Raw genomic sequence first — 18,493 nt, forward strand, 5'->3', positions numbered from 1 at the left:
AAATATATTCCAGCAGAGAGCTGAACAGAACAGAGTCTGCGCAGACTTCGTCATGACGCGCATTGATCGGGAAGGGGTCTGGAGTCTGAGAGAGCGAACAACGTGCTTTAGATTAACCCGATTTAGTAAAACAGTAATTGAATCCATCCGCCTCGGTAAGTTTTGTTTTTAAGACAGAGAAGAAAATCTGAAGACATGCAGGCCACTCCCAGTTATGCGTCTGTGCTCAGATGTTTTGAAAGTGTATATAAAATACGCTTCTTCTTTTGCACAGCGAATACCTTCGTCAGAGCTGGCGTGGAGATCTCTGCAGAAGTTTAGCACTATTTAAAGTATAGTTTATTTTCTGGAAGATTTACCCAGATTCTCCAGTATAGTTTCAGACTTACCGGTAAACTAATTAAAAGTGCGATTTTTTTTTCAAAGGGAGCAAGTAACTTTACTGTTTTAGTTTTACTGCGTTTGCGTTACACCGCGCTTAAATTTCTTTGCGCTTCTACCCTAAATTTTTTTGGTAGTCTTTTTCCTTTGGTGAATTTTGACCTTTACTACAAGCATAATTTCACTAGACTGTAAATTTACTTTGACTATCATCTTGCTGAAGAAAGTCGACTATGATGGCATTATATGGGAAATTGCGCTTCCCTCTGTTTGTTTCTTGTTTGTTTCAGTATTAAAATGCACGATACAATCTAATAGTAAATTCAAAAATACATTTATGGAAGGTTGTTTCTTTTCTGTTTAACAATAATCACCAACGAAGAAGACGCACTACCACAAAACCTAGGGTAGAAGCGCAAAAATATTTAAACGACCTTTAGCCTAAAAAAACTTGGGATCTGTCCGCCTGTGTGAATTATTTGAGAGGAGATTGGTTGTTGCATGGACATGATCCAAGGGCATGTCGGAGCACTGGGCGTAGGTTCAACACCTGTTTAACTGATTGTTAATACAAACATCTATTTAGCCATCCAGTGGCCTGCTGAGTTTAAATTGAGCATCAGAATTTAGAAGAGATTTTAATTTGCATTTGCAAAGAGGTCAAAGAACAACGCAGAGCGCAACAACAGAAAATAATAATAGCAAACACAGAATCATTTATAGAAACAAGGTATATACCCGCCGTGATTACAGAATACAATCAGACAAAACAATCTGTACAGTCGAGTATATCTTGTAATAGAGGATTATATAAAGACGTGATGCTATGGAGCCTTCCATTCAGCCATATCAAATTAAAACAGACAGAATCTTCCACCACAACATATTAAGGATATCCGCACTCTTTGACATCATCAGGATCCAAGAACAAACTGCCATCAGTGAGAAAACGATGCTTTAGAACCAGAGATGGACCAGAGATGGGCAGTAACGCGTTACAAGTAACGCGTTACTGTAATCTGATTACTTTTTTCAAGTAACGAGTAAAGTAAGGGATTACTATTGCAAAATCGGTAATTAGATTACCGTTACTTTCCCGTAGGAACGCTGCGTTACTGCGTTACTAAAACCGTGATTTTTTTTTGCGAGAATGTCTCATGACAGTGACGTAAGCAAGTGCGACGTTGGTGACAGCAGCTGTGTGCAGATCAACAATGGATAATATATCGAGTGCGGGAGAGAGTATGAGCGTGCAGCGTTTAAAGTGTGGAAGTACTGACCTTACTTTGAGTTTGATTCCATAAAAAGTGACAAAAACATTAGCGTCCATCGTGCGTGGGAAGAAAACTTCTTTTTACAGCGAAAAAAACCCCTAAACTTCCGAGCAAGCACCGAGTAGCTACGACGTGATGGGAAACTCACAGAGACACTCGCGCGGATTCTTCAACTGACCGCAGCACACCTACACCAGGGTAACCCTCCGCCTACCCTGCTCCTGCTTTACAGGTGAAAATAGAGCAAAAGGACCGCTGAGTCTTTGACTTTATTTATTTTCTGCTGTGTTTTACTTGCATCTGTTTGAAAGAGTGAGTGAAAACACAAAAAATATTTTATTTTATGTGCTGGAATGTGTAGAAAATAGGTTTAAATGTTAAACTAATTTATTCAAGTCAGAGAATGTTGCATATAATTAAATGTTTTGCTTGATGCATAAAGTTAAAAGATTAAAACTGATAAAACAAGTTAAAAAAAGAGACTTTTCCATTTGATTACATTTTGTATGATGGATTATGTAGAAAAAGTAGAATTGGGCTGAAAGATCTATCACTTTATCACCTCTTCAGGTTGTAAATCGTGTTTTTAAAAAGTAACTAAGTAACTAAGTAATTAATTACTTTTGAAAATAAGTAATCAGTAAAGTAACGGGATTACTTTTTGGGGGGAGTAATCAGTAATTAGTTACTGATTACTTTTTTCAAGTAACTTGACCAACACTGTTTAGAACAGCCACTCCCAAAGTCGAGAGTGCTGCAGCCCATTTAAAAAAAAGAAAACCTAGCGGGGCCCACCCAATCTGAAATCCTCCCTCTAATTAAAATACAAAAGAAATGTATATGTTTCCTTGAAAACAAAACAAACATAAACAACTCAGGCTATAATTTGCTATTGTTACCCAATCATATGCATAATGTTAAGGCCAGTGTGTGACCCCGCCTGCCACAGGGATACAAATTTAAATACATGAGCAGAAAATTAAGGTCACAGTAATGAATAATATCACAAACTAACCACCTCGTACTACCAGTTCGAATTCACTTTTTATATAAGTAAATTAACTTGTATGAACATGTAACTACACATACTTCCGAGTAATTCCAAACCGAATTTCTGTTAATACTGTGGTCCACCTGCAGTATCTTTACAGCCCACCAGAGGGCCCCAGCCCACACTTTGGGAATCCCTGCTTTAGAAAATTACTTTGGACACTAGAATGTAGGGAAAAAATGACCTTTCACATCCAGTAACTATGTGAAAGGTCATCAAAATGCACCTGTGAGAGTTTTCTCCAGTGACTGATCAGAGCAGGAAAAATACCCAGTGTATTATTGCTTGTTTCTTTTTCTCTGCATCATTGGCATTAAATTTATGAAGTTTTACTACTGAAAATTTTGATATATCCCAGTAGACAGCTGAATTAAAATTAAATAGGTTGCTGTTTGTAACAAAGCTGAAATGTAATTTTCAGCCTTTAAAATTTCATGTGGTTAAAAAGTTGTGAGATTTAAAAAATGCTGGGACATTAAAAAGTGCCACATTTTGACCTAACACTGTATACTTTCTGGTCTGTAACTCCAGTAATCTACATAGTATGTAGCATTGCGTCCTCAAATATATTGAAGTTAAAAAAAAAAAAGATCTGATTCTGATGGTGTCGAGTGGGAAGCATTCCAAGAATGTTTCTTTTTTATTTTCCTTGCAATGACCCATTTGTCCAAATATTGAACATTCATGGAGTTCAGTCTTTGATCTTTCAGAAAAGATGTCCTCCCAAGTCAGGCTGATGCTGCTGCCGAGCACCAGGTGTCTGTTTGATGAGCCCGTTCAGCTGAAAGTGTCCGGGCTGCGGTCAAGGCAGGTGGTCACAATCAGAGCCACATCGACCGACGAGAGAGAAGTGGTGTTCGGCTCTTCAGCCACTTACAGGGCAGATGATGGCGGAGAGGTCGACCTGAACCGAGACCCCTCACTCAACGGGAGCTACGTTGGAGTGCAGCCCATGGGTCTGCTGCAGTCACTGAAGGCAGACACTTTGCACAAGTACTTCTTCAAGAACAAAGCTCTGAACCCTCACGTGGTGAAGTTTTCTGTGCATGAGCAGGAGGCGGATGGCAGGATACTGGCAGAAGAGACAAACGAGAGGTTTTTGATGGGAGACGGGGTCAGTCGGGACCCAGTCAAAGAGGGGAACATACGAGGAGTCTTGTTTACACCCCCAGGTACTGTATGTGGTTTTCCACTTAGAAGTATTCACTATCATTACAGTGGGCCCCCTTTTTTTTTTTAACAGGTGGCGAAGGTATATTTTCTGCAAAGGGTACATCACTTTTCTTGATTCAATTTCAATTCAATTTTATTTATATAGCGCCAAATCACAACAACAGTCGCCTCAAAGTATTTATATTGTAAGGCAGACCCTACAATAATACATACAGAGAATAACCCAACAATCAAATGACCCCCTATGAGCAAGAACTTTGGCGACAGTGGGAAGGAAAAACTGCCTTTTAACAGGAAGAAACCTCCTGCAGAACCAGGCTCAGGGAGGGGAGGGGCGGGGCCACCTGGGGTGAGAGAAGGAAGACAGGATAGAAGACATGTTGTGGAAGAGAGACAGAGATTAATAACAGATGTCTTGAAAGATGTCTCAGTTCCTAAAATGCATCTGGAGGACAGAGGAGGGGGTGGCTTGTCAGATTAGCTGTAATCATATTTGCACAGCTGTATCCTTTGTAGAAGTACTTATTGTACTACTTTGGGAAGTTATTTAAATGTATCCTTAAATATAAAATAAATGTGTTTAACACCTCTGAGATCATAAAATACAGCACTAATTGGGCTGTAATGAAACTATATGATGAAACTTACACCAAAAATCACGATACATGAGTGAAAAACATTTTAATTCATATTTAAACTGGAAAACATAGATGAAGTGTTGAATATGGATCTTTTATTGTAGGGCTTTAGGTTAAAGTTTCACATTATGCATGATTATAACCTACTTACATGAAACTTTTGTTGTCTGTGTTCTAGGAGAAGGTCCGTTCCCTGCTGTGCTGGATCTGGGCACCTTCATGTCTGAGAAAAGAGCCTGTTTGTTGGCCAACAAAGGGTTTTTGGTCCTCACGATTGCTGTGTTCAGTGACAGACAAAATATGAAAGAGATACATCTGGACCCCTTTAAAGAAGCCGTGGATTTCTTACGCCACCACCCCAAGGTGGGTCCAGTGGGTGACACTTAAGCTAGCAGCGTAACTTTACAAGAACCCATGTAACTGTGTGTTCAGACCGAATGTGAAGCAAATGTTTTTGTTTTTTTTTTGGGGGGGGGGAATGATTGCATGCGTAGTCTGTGAAATGCAGTGAACTGGTTAAAAATCAGTCAGGTTTGAAGAATTGCTTGGCAAAAAGTGAGACACTGCTTTAGGGAGTCCTAGTTATGTGTAGTTACGAGTTATGTGCCAGAACACCCATTTTTTTCTTTAAACTGTTCCAGTTTAAATGCCCAGCAGGTCACAACTTTTAATACTTTGGAATTGCCGGTTTCTGAGCTCTGTGTGTTATTTCACAGGCGGGCAGTAAAGGAGTCGGCATAATATCAAGATCAAAGGGAACAGATATCGCGCTCTCTCTTGCTGCATTCGTGCCCGGTGTGGAGGCCTTAGTTTGGATCAATGGCACCAGTGCCAGTGTGGGCACTCCCCTCTACTACAAGAAACAGCAGATCCTCTCACCCTTAATGTTTGACTTCAGCAAGGTGATTACCACCAAGTCTGGAGCAAACCTTATCAAGTATGCTACTGAAGATCCCCTGGAAGAGAAGAACAAAGGAAGCCTCGTCCCCATTGAACGAGCCAAGAGCCAGTTTCTCTTTGTGGCTGCAGAGGATGACCTCAACTGGGACAGCAAGGCCTACATGGACCAGATGGTGGAGAGACTGAAGCGTCGTGGGAAGGAGAACTTTGAGACTGTTTTTTATCCTGGAGCTGGACATTTGCTGGAGCCACCCTATGGACCCTTCTGTTCCTCTGCTTTCCATGGGATGCTTAGCTTCTCAGTGGTGTGGGGAGGGGAGCCCAGGGCCCACGCAGCAGCAGAGATCCACCTGTGGAAGAAGATAGAGGAGTTCTTTAGAACTCACCTGAGTTGTGATGCTGCACAGGCTAAAGCCAATTTATAAACAGGATTTGAAAGATAAAACAAAAAACAACTATTGAATATATTATTTTATTTGCTTGTGAATATTTTCTGTTCTGTCTTTGAATGCATTTCATGTTTGATTTTAATATCAGAATACTTTAATAATTCCTCAGGGAATTATGTGGGTTACAGTTACTCCAGGACAACAGTAAATGGCCTGTATTTGTATAGCGCTTTTCTAGTCCCCAAGGACCCCAAAGCACTTTATACATCCAGTCATTCGCCCATTCACACACACATTCACACACTGGTGATGGCAAGCTACACTGTAGCCACAGCCACCCTGGGGCGCACTGACAGAGGCAGTAACTTCTTCCTCACCTCATCAAGCTCTTCTGACTGCTGCTGAGCTCCAAAGCTTTTTACCTGCTTGGAATTTGTGTTGACTGAATACATAAATTCATAAATCAAGTTTAATACAATGGCAGCAAAGATTAAAAGAAATATTTGTGTTCAGCTTGTGAGTGACCATCCTACAGCTATCTGGGTGAGGTCACTACCAGAAAACAGCAAGGAAGGAGACCAAAGACGCCACCTGGGAGATATCGCTACAGAATAAATAAGATAAGATAAGATAAGATAGAACTTTATTAATCCCTCGGGTGGGTTCCTCTGGGAAATTCGACTTCCAAAAAAAGCACAGCAACGACCAAAGTTACAGTTACAGAACTGTTATATATATATATACACACACACACACACACACACACACACACACACACACACACACACACACACACACACACACACACACATATATAAATACAGAGACAAATATAAATAAAATATACGAAGGGGATAAATAGAATAAATAGGAATAAAAAATAAAAATACAAGTGAATTGCACATTTCAAGTATTGAGTCTATTGCACTGTTGACTATTTACAAAAAGTATTGCACAAGGTATTGTACAGTGAGGTGCAGAGGCACTACAGCTTAGTTGTTCCCCCCTCCTTTGTCCTCCTGTTTCCCCTCCCTCTCCCCTCCAGGGAGGGGTTAAACAGTCTGATGGCGTGTGGGACAAAGGAGTTTTTAAGTCTGTTAGTTCTTGTCTTGGGGAGAAGCAACCTGTCACTGAACAGACTCTTCTGGTTGTTTATGGCCGTGTGCAGAGGATGCCCAGCATTGTCCATAATGTCCATCAGTTTCTTTAATGTCCTTTTCTCTGCCACTGTCACCAGAGTGTCCAGCTTCATGCCAACCACAGAGCTAAATGTTACAATACAAATGCGAACACACAGGAAAAAAAGGTTAAACCATACAAGACCAACTCCAAGTTAAAGAACTGCATTATTATAGCACATTTCTAAAGTATATTTCACTACCACAGTAGTACAAGGATGAAAATGGCACCACAGAAAACTAGCACATTACTCATCAATGCTGCTCTTTTTTATGATAAATAACAATGTATTTTAAAATACTGATGTATTGAAAAACAAGACAAATTAAGTGTAAAAACCTTTGACTTGTGGTTGTGAAAGTATTTGCACCACTATCAACTACAGCAGACTCCAAATGCGATTTTGTCATCCTTTAATAGGTAGAAAATGGAGAAATTAAAGTAGAAATGACTAAGTCCTACATTTGTGAGTGTTAAACAAATGTATTCCTGCTTCAGCATTTAACTGTAATGACAGATTAACTGCTAACAGACATTATCTGTTTATTAAACTCAAGAATTAAACATAATTGAATTTATGACTGTTTTATAGGTTCACCTTATTTGTTTACCAATCTAATGTCAGTCATCTCAACTCTGTATTGTCTTTGGTTGCTAGACTAACAAGCCAGTCCAAAACACTCTTTTCTGCTTTGGGGCGGGACAAGTGGTAAAGGTTCAGGTGAACCTGTGGGACCTGACACAGAAGCTAAGTCCTAAGAATTAGTGATGGGAATTCCGGCTCTTTTTAGAGAACCGGCTCTTTCAGCTCGGCTCACTAAAAAGAGACGGCTCTTTCGGCTCTTCAGGTTGTTTTGTTGCTTTAATTAATTTATTATTAACAACAATATAAAATTATGCACAAAAGGAATTACTAATGTAAAAAAAAAAAAAAGTGGTTTTATTTATGTATGTTTATATATAAATATATACAGTGGCCCCTAGAGATAAAGCCCGTACAAACTCCAAAAAGCACGTACAAATTCTAAAGGACGTAGAAACTCCAAAACACATTTCTAGCGTTAACTGAACTTCCAAAACAGAGCTACCTAGATCACTTAAATTACACAATTGAAAGCATATGTGTATTGTTTGTGTATTTATACACAGGCACTCATATATATTCAAATAATTTAAAGAAAACGTTCATTTATCGATAAAACAGGCGGAGCGAGAACACATCCGGGACTTTTTCGCGTTCTCGGCTTGATGCATACTTTGAATTGGAACAGTACTTGGTCTCCGACTGATGACGTATCACGAATACACGAGAACACAAGTACAAACAAGAGAAAGGGCCTATGCTTCAGGTTTAATATGGACAAGTAAATGTGTGTCTATGTGGGGGCCCACTAGTACAAATGTGGTTTAAGTTGACAATAACTGTTTTAGTTGTACCCTGGGGCATTTCAAAGGTGAAAGCCATTCCACTTTAAAGGTATAAGGTTTTATGAGTGAAACCAGAGTTAGGACTTAGGAGGCCTGGTGTTTTATTTTGAAAATCTTAATTTATATACCATGCAGTAATTGTTACAACATTGGGTTTTATTTTTGTTCATTTCATAAGAAAGTAACTGTTTTCAGTTCATTTTTTCCTTTCCCAAATAAATACCTAGTCATATACAGCAGTACAATGAACCCAGCCCAATCTCACGCTAGCTTTTACCATAGCTTTGTGGGAATGGGCAATTGTTTGCATCGTCTGTCACACCAACCCTCTGCATGTCCTCCTTCACTACATCCACAAACCTCCTCTGTGGCGTTTCTTCTTTGTAACATAAATCTGTAACATATTGTTAAATAGTCTAGTCCAGGGGTCGGCAACCAGCTGTGGCACGCGAAAGGTTGTTAAGGTTAAGGTTGTCTCCTTGACCTGGAGACAACATATAAGATGACACCGCCATGGACCTCAACCTGCAGGCTTTGTGTTACCTGTTTCTTTATACAGGAGCATGTAGGGGTGGACTGCCTTTTTATTTGATTACCCTTTTCTCATGTTTTTCTTAGTTAGGGACATTTTGGGGGACGTTATACTCTTACTTGTTAAACACATGCTCCCATCCACTCTCTTGGTCCAGAAGCTCCATAATCCAAGTGTCCCAACTCAGGTCTGATGGCATTTTTTCAGTGGTGCTTTTAACCTCTTGGGAACTTTCACTACATTCCTTACTTGATGCAGAAAGAAGAAACGAGTCAGGGATGCATAGCAAGCACAACAAGACACCAGCAGCCCAACCTTTCACCAACTGAAGACATTTGCAGCACCATAAAACATGACAGAGAAGAGCTGGGACTATGTGAAAGGGTGAAGTGCTGCAGTAAAGTTGCAATGGTCCTATCTTTTATACAGTCTATGGTTCACTCTATTAAGATGTGATTATTTCCAAGGTCCATTTAGTTTTAGTTAGCTGAAGCTAAACCAGAAGTTAAAACGAGATGGTGAAAAACATTTTTAGTTAATGTTACGACTGTTGTCGTAATGTTGTCTCATATGTAAATCTGAGTGTGCAGGTGCCTTTCCGTGATTGGTGCATCCATGGGACGGCCCATACAGATTGGCTAATGACCTGGAGACAACATATAAGATGACACCGCCATGGACCTCAACCGGCAGGCTTTGTGTTACCTGTTTCTTTATACAGGAGCATGTAGGGGTGGACTGCCTTTTTATTTGATTACCCTTTTCTCATGTTTTTCTTAGTTAGGGAGATAAGACATTGTCATTTGGTTTTATTCTTTTCATAAATAAGTTTTGTACATCCTTTAGATACGGTCCCTTTTGTTTGTTGTTTTGGGGTCCACCCCGAAGCTATAGTTCGCTCCTTTCCTTTGTTAGAATTCAATCACTGTGAAAAAAAATCACCATCAAAATTGTACTGGTTGTGTGATGTGCTGCTTGGGGTCAGACAGGGGTGGATCACCCTTATATTATGGTCTGGCCACCCTTAGAAAGGCCATAACACTAACTAAAATGAAAATTAAAACTAGACTTATAACTGGCTGGTGTCCTTACCAGTGACCTTGGGTCTGAACTGTGGGCTCCTCTTTCCAGGTGTTCGTACTGCCTGAGTGGGACCAAGATGTGCTATCTCGCCTCTTTTGGGTTTTCTGCATGTTTCTGGCTCAACATGCAAGTATCCACTTCTTGACGTTCGCTGTTGGTTGCAGCCACTTGAGGTTTTTGGGCTCATTTGGGTTCTCAACACTGGGTGACTTTGATGGGAGTGAAAGCATCCTCACAACATAAATCACCACACTACCTGCTTTTGTTTCAGATTTTTTCTTTATCCTTGTTAACATGTTTGGGTACTGGGTTTACCTGTAATGCATTTTGTGCTCCAAAAGCTGTTATTTTGTGCAGCTGTGCTCCCAAAGCTGTTAGCATGACCTTTTTTATCATTAGATTGTGCCACACCAGCATCTGAGAGAAAAGCTTTGAGTTTGATTTTGTGTTTGTTTTGCAGGCACTCAGGAGAATAAGTCATGATGTTTCTTGTGTTTGTCATGCTAGTATCTCAGTGCTTGTCAATCACCAGTCAACAGTGTCACCACTGTGAACAACATCCTTCGACTGTTCGAGCCAAAACCTTCGAGAAGTCCCTGCAGCCGCTTCAAAACTCATCACTGAGCTCGATCTCTCTTTTAACACGCTGGAGACAACAATGAAAGAGGACTTTCTTTCATATGCTGCTTTGAGGGCTTTGTTCGTGAATAACAACAGAATCAAAACCATCCATGAAGAGACATTTCACCCGCTGATTAATTTGGAGAAACTGGACTTCCACAAACCAGTTGGAGACTTTGTCTTCTGGATGGTTTCAGAAGCTGATTTCTCTCCACTATTTCAATCTTTTGGGAAAAAAATATACAACACTGAGTCCGGGAAACCTTTTCGTGCCACTGAGGAGCTTGAAGACCCTCTATTTTTGAGGAGCTTTCCTTCAGTCTGTCAGTGAAAGGGATTTTGTTGAACCTTGAAACTGCCGTGACCCTGTCCAAAGACCAGCTGGCCACCTGGCCGGGTCAGTCATGGATATTCACAAATACCCCATAGTACTGGTGGAAAAGAAATATCGAGGGAAAATCCATGTTCAGACCATGTTCAGTGTGTCGTGACACTTGCACGATGGAAGAACACACCCACTTGTTGGTGCCAGAAGAGCCACTGAGAAATTATTGTTTTAGCTGGCTCATTACAAGTCGATGGCTGGTCACCTGGAATAGCATAAAACTCTGGAGCGAATAATTGCCCGATTTTACTGGCCAGGAAACTGTTTTAGACTTAGAGCTTTTTATTGTCATTGTGCAGTTTCTTGCACAGTGAAATTGGGTAAGTGGAGAGCATAGAGCCGCTGTATCTGTGCGCACCACCATCTTGCATTTCTTGCATGTTTGGATATGCGCCGATGGTGTGCGTCCAATGGTGTCAGCTGGTGAACCAGCTGGTCATTCAAAAAGCACCTTTATGCCCCTCACCATTAATGGAGGTCCCATTTGAGCGCATTGGCATGGACCTCATTTTATCGATGAGAAAAAGAAAGTCTTTAGTTCAGCTGTTGTTAACTGATCTTGACTTTGTTAATTAAACACTGCAAACCTGCCTTCAGTGTGTCCTGTACATGAGGTCATTTAGTACACCACAGCACGGTGAGTTTTTTTGAGCCAAAACAGGAAACTTGCAGCAGGAGACAGCAACTTGTTAAAATGTTATAAAAGGTACAATGAAAGATTTTCACCCTACAGGGTTGTCAATGATCCAAGGATAAATGTCTAATTTGGTAAAAATTTTATAAGCCATTTCTGGAGAGACTGCAGTGGAAATGTTGTCACTTTTGGACTTTGCTACCTGCAGCTAAACATTTGCAGCTAAATCATTTATTTAAAAGCAGAAGCTGCAACTGATCGAGGGAATATTTGTCTGAAAACTTAAACTGAACTCCAAGGGTACCATTGCTCCAGCTTACCATCTTTACCTGAGTGAATCAGTTTGTTGAACAATCTAAATGATTCAGAAACTTCTGTGACATCAACTTAACTAAGGCTCATTACAAATTTCACAAAACACTGCTGAATACTTTTAATATTTTTTTATTAGTTATTTTTGTTTTTGTTGTTATTTTGATTTTAATAAAACAAAATAAAATAAAGAATTAAATCATTTCTTTGTTTTTTTAAATTTAATTTATTTTACAAATAAATTAATAATAATATTAATAACAACAATAAAATTAGTGCTGTCAGCGTAAACGTCATTAGGTAAAATGACGTTAACGCTGACAGCACTAATTTGTTGTTTCCAGAGAGCAAGCCAAACACTGGTCCAGAAAAGGACGATCTCTAGTAGATTTTGTTTTAACCTCCTAGGACCTGGTGTCCACATATGTAGACATAACATTTTGGGTTGTCTAGACCAAAATACAAAATTTTGCTCTTCAAAAACCTGATATCCACTTATGAGGGAGGACATTACACTGCCACTGTTCAATCGAAATTTAAAATGAATGTCCTCATATGTGGATCTCATTCTTTTGAGAAACAAAAAAAAGATAGTCCGAATCTGATGTCTTTGTTTTTACATTCATCAGGTCCCAATCAACCCAAATGGCACAGAGAAATTAAAAATGCATGCCATGAAAGTTCAGGTCTTAGGAGGTTAAAAATGTCCCTGCTGATGAGACCAGTGAATGTGGGGCGACGGTGGCAAGAAAAAACTCCCTCCTGGAGGAAGAAATCTTGGGAGGACCAGGCTCTCTGGGAGGACCCTTCCTCCTGAGGGCAATACTTACCTATACTTGTCCTCCAGTGTGCGATGGTGGGCTGGGACGACTGCTTTTCCTTCTCAGCATGACGATGACCTTAACTTCCTTCCTTCCTTCCACTTCCTGTTTCAGAACTGAGAATGAAGACAAAACTGGTTAACAAGGTAACAGGACATTTAAAAATTCTCTCACTTCAGGATGAGATGCTGTGTCTTCTTACGTTTCTCTTGTAAAACAGGATGTAGGCCGAGTGCTGCTGTTCCTCACAAACTGCAGATCCAGTTGTGTGGAGCACCTGTGCGTCATTATAGGTGAGCCAGCGATCTGATGTAGAGTGCTGACTCTCCTCAGGATGGACAGAACTACAGATGTAGTGTCCTGAAATCACATTAAGACAAATGAATCCAACTTCTGGAAGTCAACTGATTCAAGCAAACAGTGATTTTGACTTAGTGCTTCTTAGAACATCAAAAGCTTTTGTGTGTGAGTCCTTCACTGAAAAGTAGCAAGTTTTCATTTTCTGTTTGTCACAAGTCTGTTGTTTTACCTGACTCTGTGCCTCCATAATGACTGATGATGCTGACAATACTATAACAGCCACCACCCTGAGAAGGAACAAATCCAAAGAGTGTTAGTTTCATAAAGTCTCACATCAGTGCCACAATTAAGCTGATTTGCTGAGGCTACGTCCACACTAATGCGTTTTCGTTTGAAAACACATCGTTTTCTCTCCGCTTTGACCTCCCGTCCACACTGAGACGGCGTTTTCCTCAAGGAAAAACACAGCATCTTGAAAACGCTCTCGAAAACGCATACATTTCAAAACGGAGTTGTCCCGTCGCAGTGTGGACACTCGAAAACGCAGACTTTCTAAAACGATGACGCATTTTAGTCATGTGATGCAGTCATGTGAGCAATTAAACAAAGATAAGCCGAGTGCATTATACAGCAGTTGTTTTGATTGCTCTCAACTTTGACAGCCCTAAAAACGATTAATATCAGTTTGTACATGCTCCGGATAGCTTTTCTTCAAATTCTGTAATTCTCACTCACTTTTGCGCATGCGCAGGACTGGAACATAGGCGTTTTCGGCCGTTTCAATGCAGACGCACAACTATTTGAAAATGACTGAAAACGCTAGTGTGGACACGGAGTTTTCAAATCTATCCGGGCTAGTGTGGACGTAGCCTGAGACGTTCTGCAGTCTGTTTTTACCTGATTGGATGGCACCACCAAGTCCCTCTGCAGCCTGACGGGGTCATCCACCTTCTGAATCTTGTAGGTTTGTGTAAAGCCAAACCTCTTCAGATGCAAGATCAGAACTCTGGCAGAAAAGAAAAAAAAACACAAACAAGGCAGAAAATAAGAAGAATGAGTGTCAAACACAAACAGAAGATGGGAGAAAACGACTGCTCAAATATTGTCTCGAAAAACTCTGATATTTGATGCGCCACAGTTTGGAAACCTGGTCAGTCGATCAATTCTGATGTGACCTTACTCACCTTGGCAGTGTATCAAAAGACGACTTCAGTTCTGAGGCCGTCCCTCCACAATCACAGCGATATTCTATTTCTTCTTCCTGAACAACAGCACAGAGAAAACAGGCTTTATGGTAGAAAGAAATCTCAACATATGCACACACACGCATACACACAAACACTAACAAAAAAGGTGTGTTAAGATCGCTGATACGACAACTCTATTGGAATTTGTGATCTTACCTTCAAGTATGTCTCTAACATGTTTATCACAGACCCCTCTGGAACCAGGTCAAGAGACAAACTGGTGAATTCCTCTTGCTGTGATGAGTGGTGACCGCAGCTACACATTTCAGGAGTAACGTAGTTAAAGTAAAGATCAGGTACGTGGAAAAGAGGTATATGAAAATATTGCAACCAGCTCTGCGTTTCTGAAAGACAGGCTTACCTCTTGCATGTCCTCATGTTCTCCATTTTAAAAATGTGATGGTCTTCTACTGGGCAGGTATAACTTTGGCCCAGGAGAGCTGCGTTCCTCTCCAGGCGAGGTGTGAGCCTTTTGACCTCATTGAGGAACAATGTTAGGAATTCATGAGCGTCCTGAAAGAAAAGCAGAGAGATTTAAAACAGTACATCAAAATCAGAAGGTAAAGCAAAAAACGAAATGTCCAAATAGCTGACGCACTTTCTGTGCACTGCCGGTGTATTCGGCAGCTTGATTGCTGAATGCCTTCTTAAAAGCTCTTAGGTGGTGATCTTTAAGGCCATAATCTGTCGACTCATGACAGTCCCTGACATCAATAAGCCTTCTGTAGAAAGGAAGGGTAAACAGACATTTCTGCTGTTAGATCTCTTTGTTCTTCAGGTGTTTGAAGAATGTAGAAGGTTGACGTAGCGCACCTTAAGAGCTGAGCTTCTGGATCTGTGCTCCACAAAACCCCCTGACGCCTGATGTCTCTTATGAACTCCTCAATGTTGAGGAGGCTCTGCAGGCAGGAGTTCATGTAGCAGGTGTTTCCGATGTTTGGAAACCTGACACACACGCGCAACGTTTACAGTATCAGTGTAAAATAATTCATTTTCTCCACTTTGACAAAGTGACCTTTGATCTTTGTGCACCACGTGTACTCACCCGAAGCGGTCTATAGTCCCAGTTTGACTTTTTATTTTTTTCCCACCGCGTGCTACACTGCTCCAAAAAGGTAAAAACACAAACACAAAATTAGGAAAGATGTCAAGATTCTGAGCAGTGTATGTGCATGTATGCATGAGCTTTGACGCTGAAACATTTTGGAGGACGTCCAAAAGTAGTAAAAAAGATGTAAATACACAAGGTGGAAGACAAATGCCAATAAAAGGGAAATAAAACAGCTCCAACTAAACCACTGCTATAAATATCCCCAGCAGCATTAAAGAGTGGCGCATTTCTTTACCTCTGATGAGACGTAGAAGGACTTTCCGTCTCTGCCACGTTTTGTTTGTGTAATTTCTGTTTAGAAACAAGAAAACCAACATCAGTAATGGCATAAAACAAACATACCAAGGGAGTCTCTCCATGAAAAGTGTCCAGTTAGAAAATTTGGTATTATTTCATATTATTTATCACTTTAGTGAGCTGTCAGCTCATGAAGCAGATATATAGGAATATCTTTAAATAAAATAAAAACAATTTATTCATGCTTTAAATTGAGTTTTAAAGTTTGTCCTATGAAATACAAAATCCTTCATTTGGTTGTGATCAAAATTCAGTTTTTACAGAAATCATCCATGAAGCTTCATTAAAAGATTCAAAAATGCTTATTTACCATAAAAAATATTTAGAGAAACATCCTGCAAGTCCCTTCAAACTTACCTTTCTGTGAAAAAAACCCGTTTAAACATCTTTGAACTTAATTTGAGGACATAGATGTGCTAAATTGCTCTTAATTCTTCTCATTTAACTGTGATGAGTAAATGCTTGATGACAGGGACTCTTTCCATAAAACATACCTTCCAGAATTTAAAAAGAAACCAGCGACACTTCTTTTGTGTCTTCACAGTGCTGCTCTCTGCCTCTGCATCGCTGTCAGTTTGCTGCAGAGGACGAACAAACATAAGTTTATTAAAAAAGTAAAGTCACTTTAAATTAACAAGTGCAATTTAAAGAGAAAGTGCATTTCATATGTTTTGAGTAAAAGCAAACCGAGGAACAGCAGAAGTGTCTCCATTTTCTCTTCTTCTTTTGACCATTTTCAGCAACAGAAGCATCCGGGATGCTGATGAGGACAAAAGTGTAAATGTTATTTTTCAAAGTGGAAAATTTTAACAAGGAGTACATGCTGGAGATTGCAGATAAAAATTAATAACTGTAATGGAACAAAATCATGTATTTTGTACATTTACACTCTACATTTTCAAACGCTAATCTCTGAATCAATATAAATTATAGACAAGACTAGAAGTAGTAAAAGATGTAAATACAAAACACCAATAAAAGGGAAATAAAACAGCTCCAACTAAACCACTGCTATAAATATCTCCAGCAGCATTAAAGAGTGACACATTTCTTTACCTCTGATGAGACGTAGAAGGACTTTCCGTCTCTGCCACGTTTTGTTTGTGTGATTTCTGTTTAGAAACAAGAAAACCAACATCAGTAATGGCATAAAACAAAGTATATGGTAAGAAAATACAATATCCTTCATTTGGATTCAAAATTCAGTTTTTACAGAAATCATCCAAGAAGCTTCCTTAAAAGTTTCAAAAATGCTTATTTACCATAAGAAAATATTCAGAGAAACGTGCTGCGAGTCTCTTCAAACTTACCTTTCTGTGAAAAAGAAGTTTAAACATCTTTGGACTTGATGTGATCACAGCGAAAATCTCCTCAGCTTTGCAAAAGTTCAACTGAAAACAAGCAGTCAGAGGTTGTATATTTATAAACTTTCAGCATAGAATGTTCATACCCTGAACAGCAAACATCATCATTATGATGTATGGGGCTAATTTGCATATTTTGGAATGTATGCTCATTTGAACTGTATGGCACTCGTCTCCAAGCAACTGCTACAAAATACAGGTCAAGTCAAGTGGCTTTTATTGTCATTTTAACCACGTGCAGAGGTACTGTACAGAGTGAAATGAGACAGCGTTCCTCCGAGACCCTGGTGCTATATATGACATATACGGACAAACCCAGGACTACATAAAGTGCAGTGTGCATAAATTGCAAAAATAAACAAGACAAAACAGTGCAAAACTAGACAGAACAGGACGATACAGACACAAGACAATGGAAATGTGCAAAATGCTGAGTATTGTGCAAAAGTAACTAACGTGTGTGAAGGTGTGCGTGTGCCAGTGCAGTCACTGAGTGTTCAGGGGTCTGACGGCTTGTGGGAAGAAACTTTTCCGTAGTTTGGTAGTGAGGGCCCGGATGTTCTGGGACCTCTTTCCAGAAGGCAGCAGGGTGAAGAGTGTGTTTGAAGGCTGTGTGGGGTCCTCCAGCGAGCGGGTGTTATAAGGAGGGGAGAGGGACTCCAATAATCTTCTCAGCTGCTCTCACAATCCGTTATAGAGTACTGCGATCTAATGCGCTGCAGTTACCATACCAGACAGTGATGCAGCTACTTAGGATGCTCTTGTTAGTCCCACTGTAAAAGGTGGTGAGAATGGATGGTGGGAGATGGGCTTTCCTCAGCTTCTGCTTGAAGTAGAGACGCTGCTGGGCCTTCTTGGTTATGGAGCTGGTGTTGAGGGAGCAGGAGAGGTTCTCCGCCAGGTGGACACCAAGAAATCTGGTGCTCTTGACGACCTCCACAGAGGATCCATTCATGTTAAGTGGGCAGTGATCCCACTGTGCTCTCCTGAAGTCAACAATCTCTTTTGTTTTGTCCACGTTCAGAGACAGGTTGTTGACTCTACACCTCTACAGATGGCCCGCAGTGCAACCCTTCAGCTTCCTAGTCCTATATACAAATTTAAAGACCTAGGAGACTTACTTCTCGTCACAGAGTTGTAGCATTCACAAGATTTTCAGAAAACTTGAACTCAAGGTCAAGGTCACTGATATTCAAACTGACCCCAGAACTTTAGTAGATGCACCAATGGTATCAATTCAAAATCCTACGCTTCTCGTTCTCGAATTATTGTCTTGACCAAGCTGAGTATACAATTATGAAACAATCATTTTCCATTTTTATTTCACTATCTGTAACTAAGACAAATAAACAGTATTTGGGACACAATTCACT

At 40.1% G+C, this 18,493-nt stretch overlaps 2 protein-coding genes across 3 annotated transcripts; one reads left to right on the forward strand and one right to left on the reverse strand.

Moving 5' to 3' along the window:
- On the forward strand, positions 1–7,716 carry LOC308412822 (acyl-coenzyme A thioesterase 1-like). 2 transcript variants are annotated; one of them, XM_080907425.1, is made up of 4 exons: positions 1–155; positions 3,417–3,878; positions 4,696–4,880; positions 5,234–7,706. In XM_080907425.1, exons 1-4 carry the CDS (start codon positions 53–55, stop codon positions 5,840–5,842), a joined length of 1,359 nt encoding a protein of 452 aa, XP_080763551.1. In that variant the 5' UTR covers positions 1–52; the 3' UTR covers positions 5,843–7,706. The 2 variants fall into 2 exon arrangements, with proteins under 2 accessions (XP_080763551.1, XP_080763552.1); XM_080907426.1 differs by lacking the exon at positions 1–155 and adding an exon at positions 1,361–1,887 and having other exon boundaries at positions 5,234–7,716.
- A 5,195-nt stretch (positions 7,717–12,911) lies between these two features.
- LOC308383585 (ubiquitin carboxyl-terminal hydrolase 37-like) lies at positions 12,912–18,075 on the reverse strand (the record flags this gene model as incomplete). Its single annotated transcript, XM_080861628.1, has 10 exons — positions 12,912–12,917; positions 13,004–13,161; positions 13,837–13,897; positions 13,999–14,107; positions 14,286–14,362; positions 14,505–14,604; positions 14,710–14,861; positions 14,947–15,070; positions 15,162–15,293; positions 17,852–18,075. The coding sequence occupies 10 exons, from the start codon at positions 18,073–18,075 to the stop codon at positions 12,912–12,914; spliced, it is 1,143 nt and encodes a 380-aa protein (XP_080717754.1).
- Between the last annotated feature and the right edge of the window lie 418 nt (positions 18,076–18,493).

The sequence above is a fragment of the Rhamphochromis sp. 'chilingali' genome (genome assembly GCF_963969265.1).
Source record: "Rhamphochromis sp. 'chilingali' genome assembly, chromosome: 16".
Classification (NCBI taxonomy): domain Eukaryota; kingdom Metazoa; phylum Chordata; class Actinopteri; order Cichliformes; family Cichlidae; genus Rhamphochromis; species Rhamphochromis sp. 'chilingali'.

Coding starts and splice junctions, on each gene's coding strand:
- LOC308412822 (XM_080907425.1), top strand. CDS start 53: ATGACGCGCATTGATCGGGAAGGGGTCTGGAGTCTGAGAGAGCGAACA. Junction 156..3,416: donor AATTGAATCCATCCGCCTCG/GTAAGTTTTGTT, acceptor TTGATCTTTCAG/AAAAGATGTCCTCCCAAGTC. Junction 4,881..5,233: donor TCTTACGCCACCACCCCAAG/GTGGGTCCAGTG, acceptor GTTATTTCACAG/GCGGGCAGTAAAGGAGTCGG.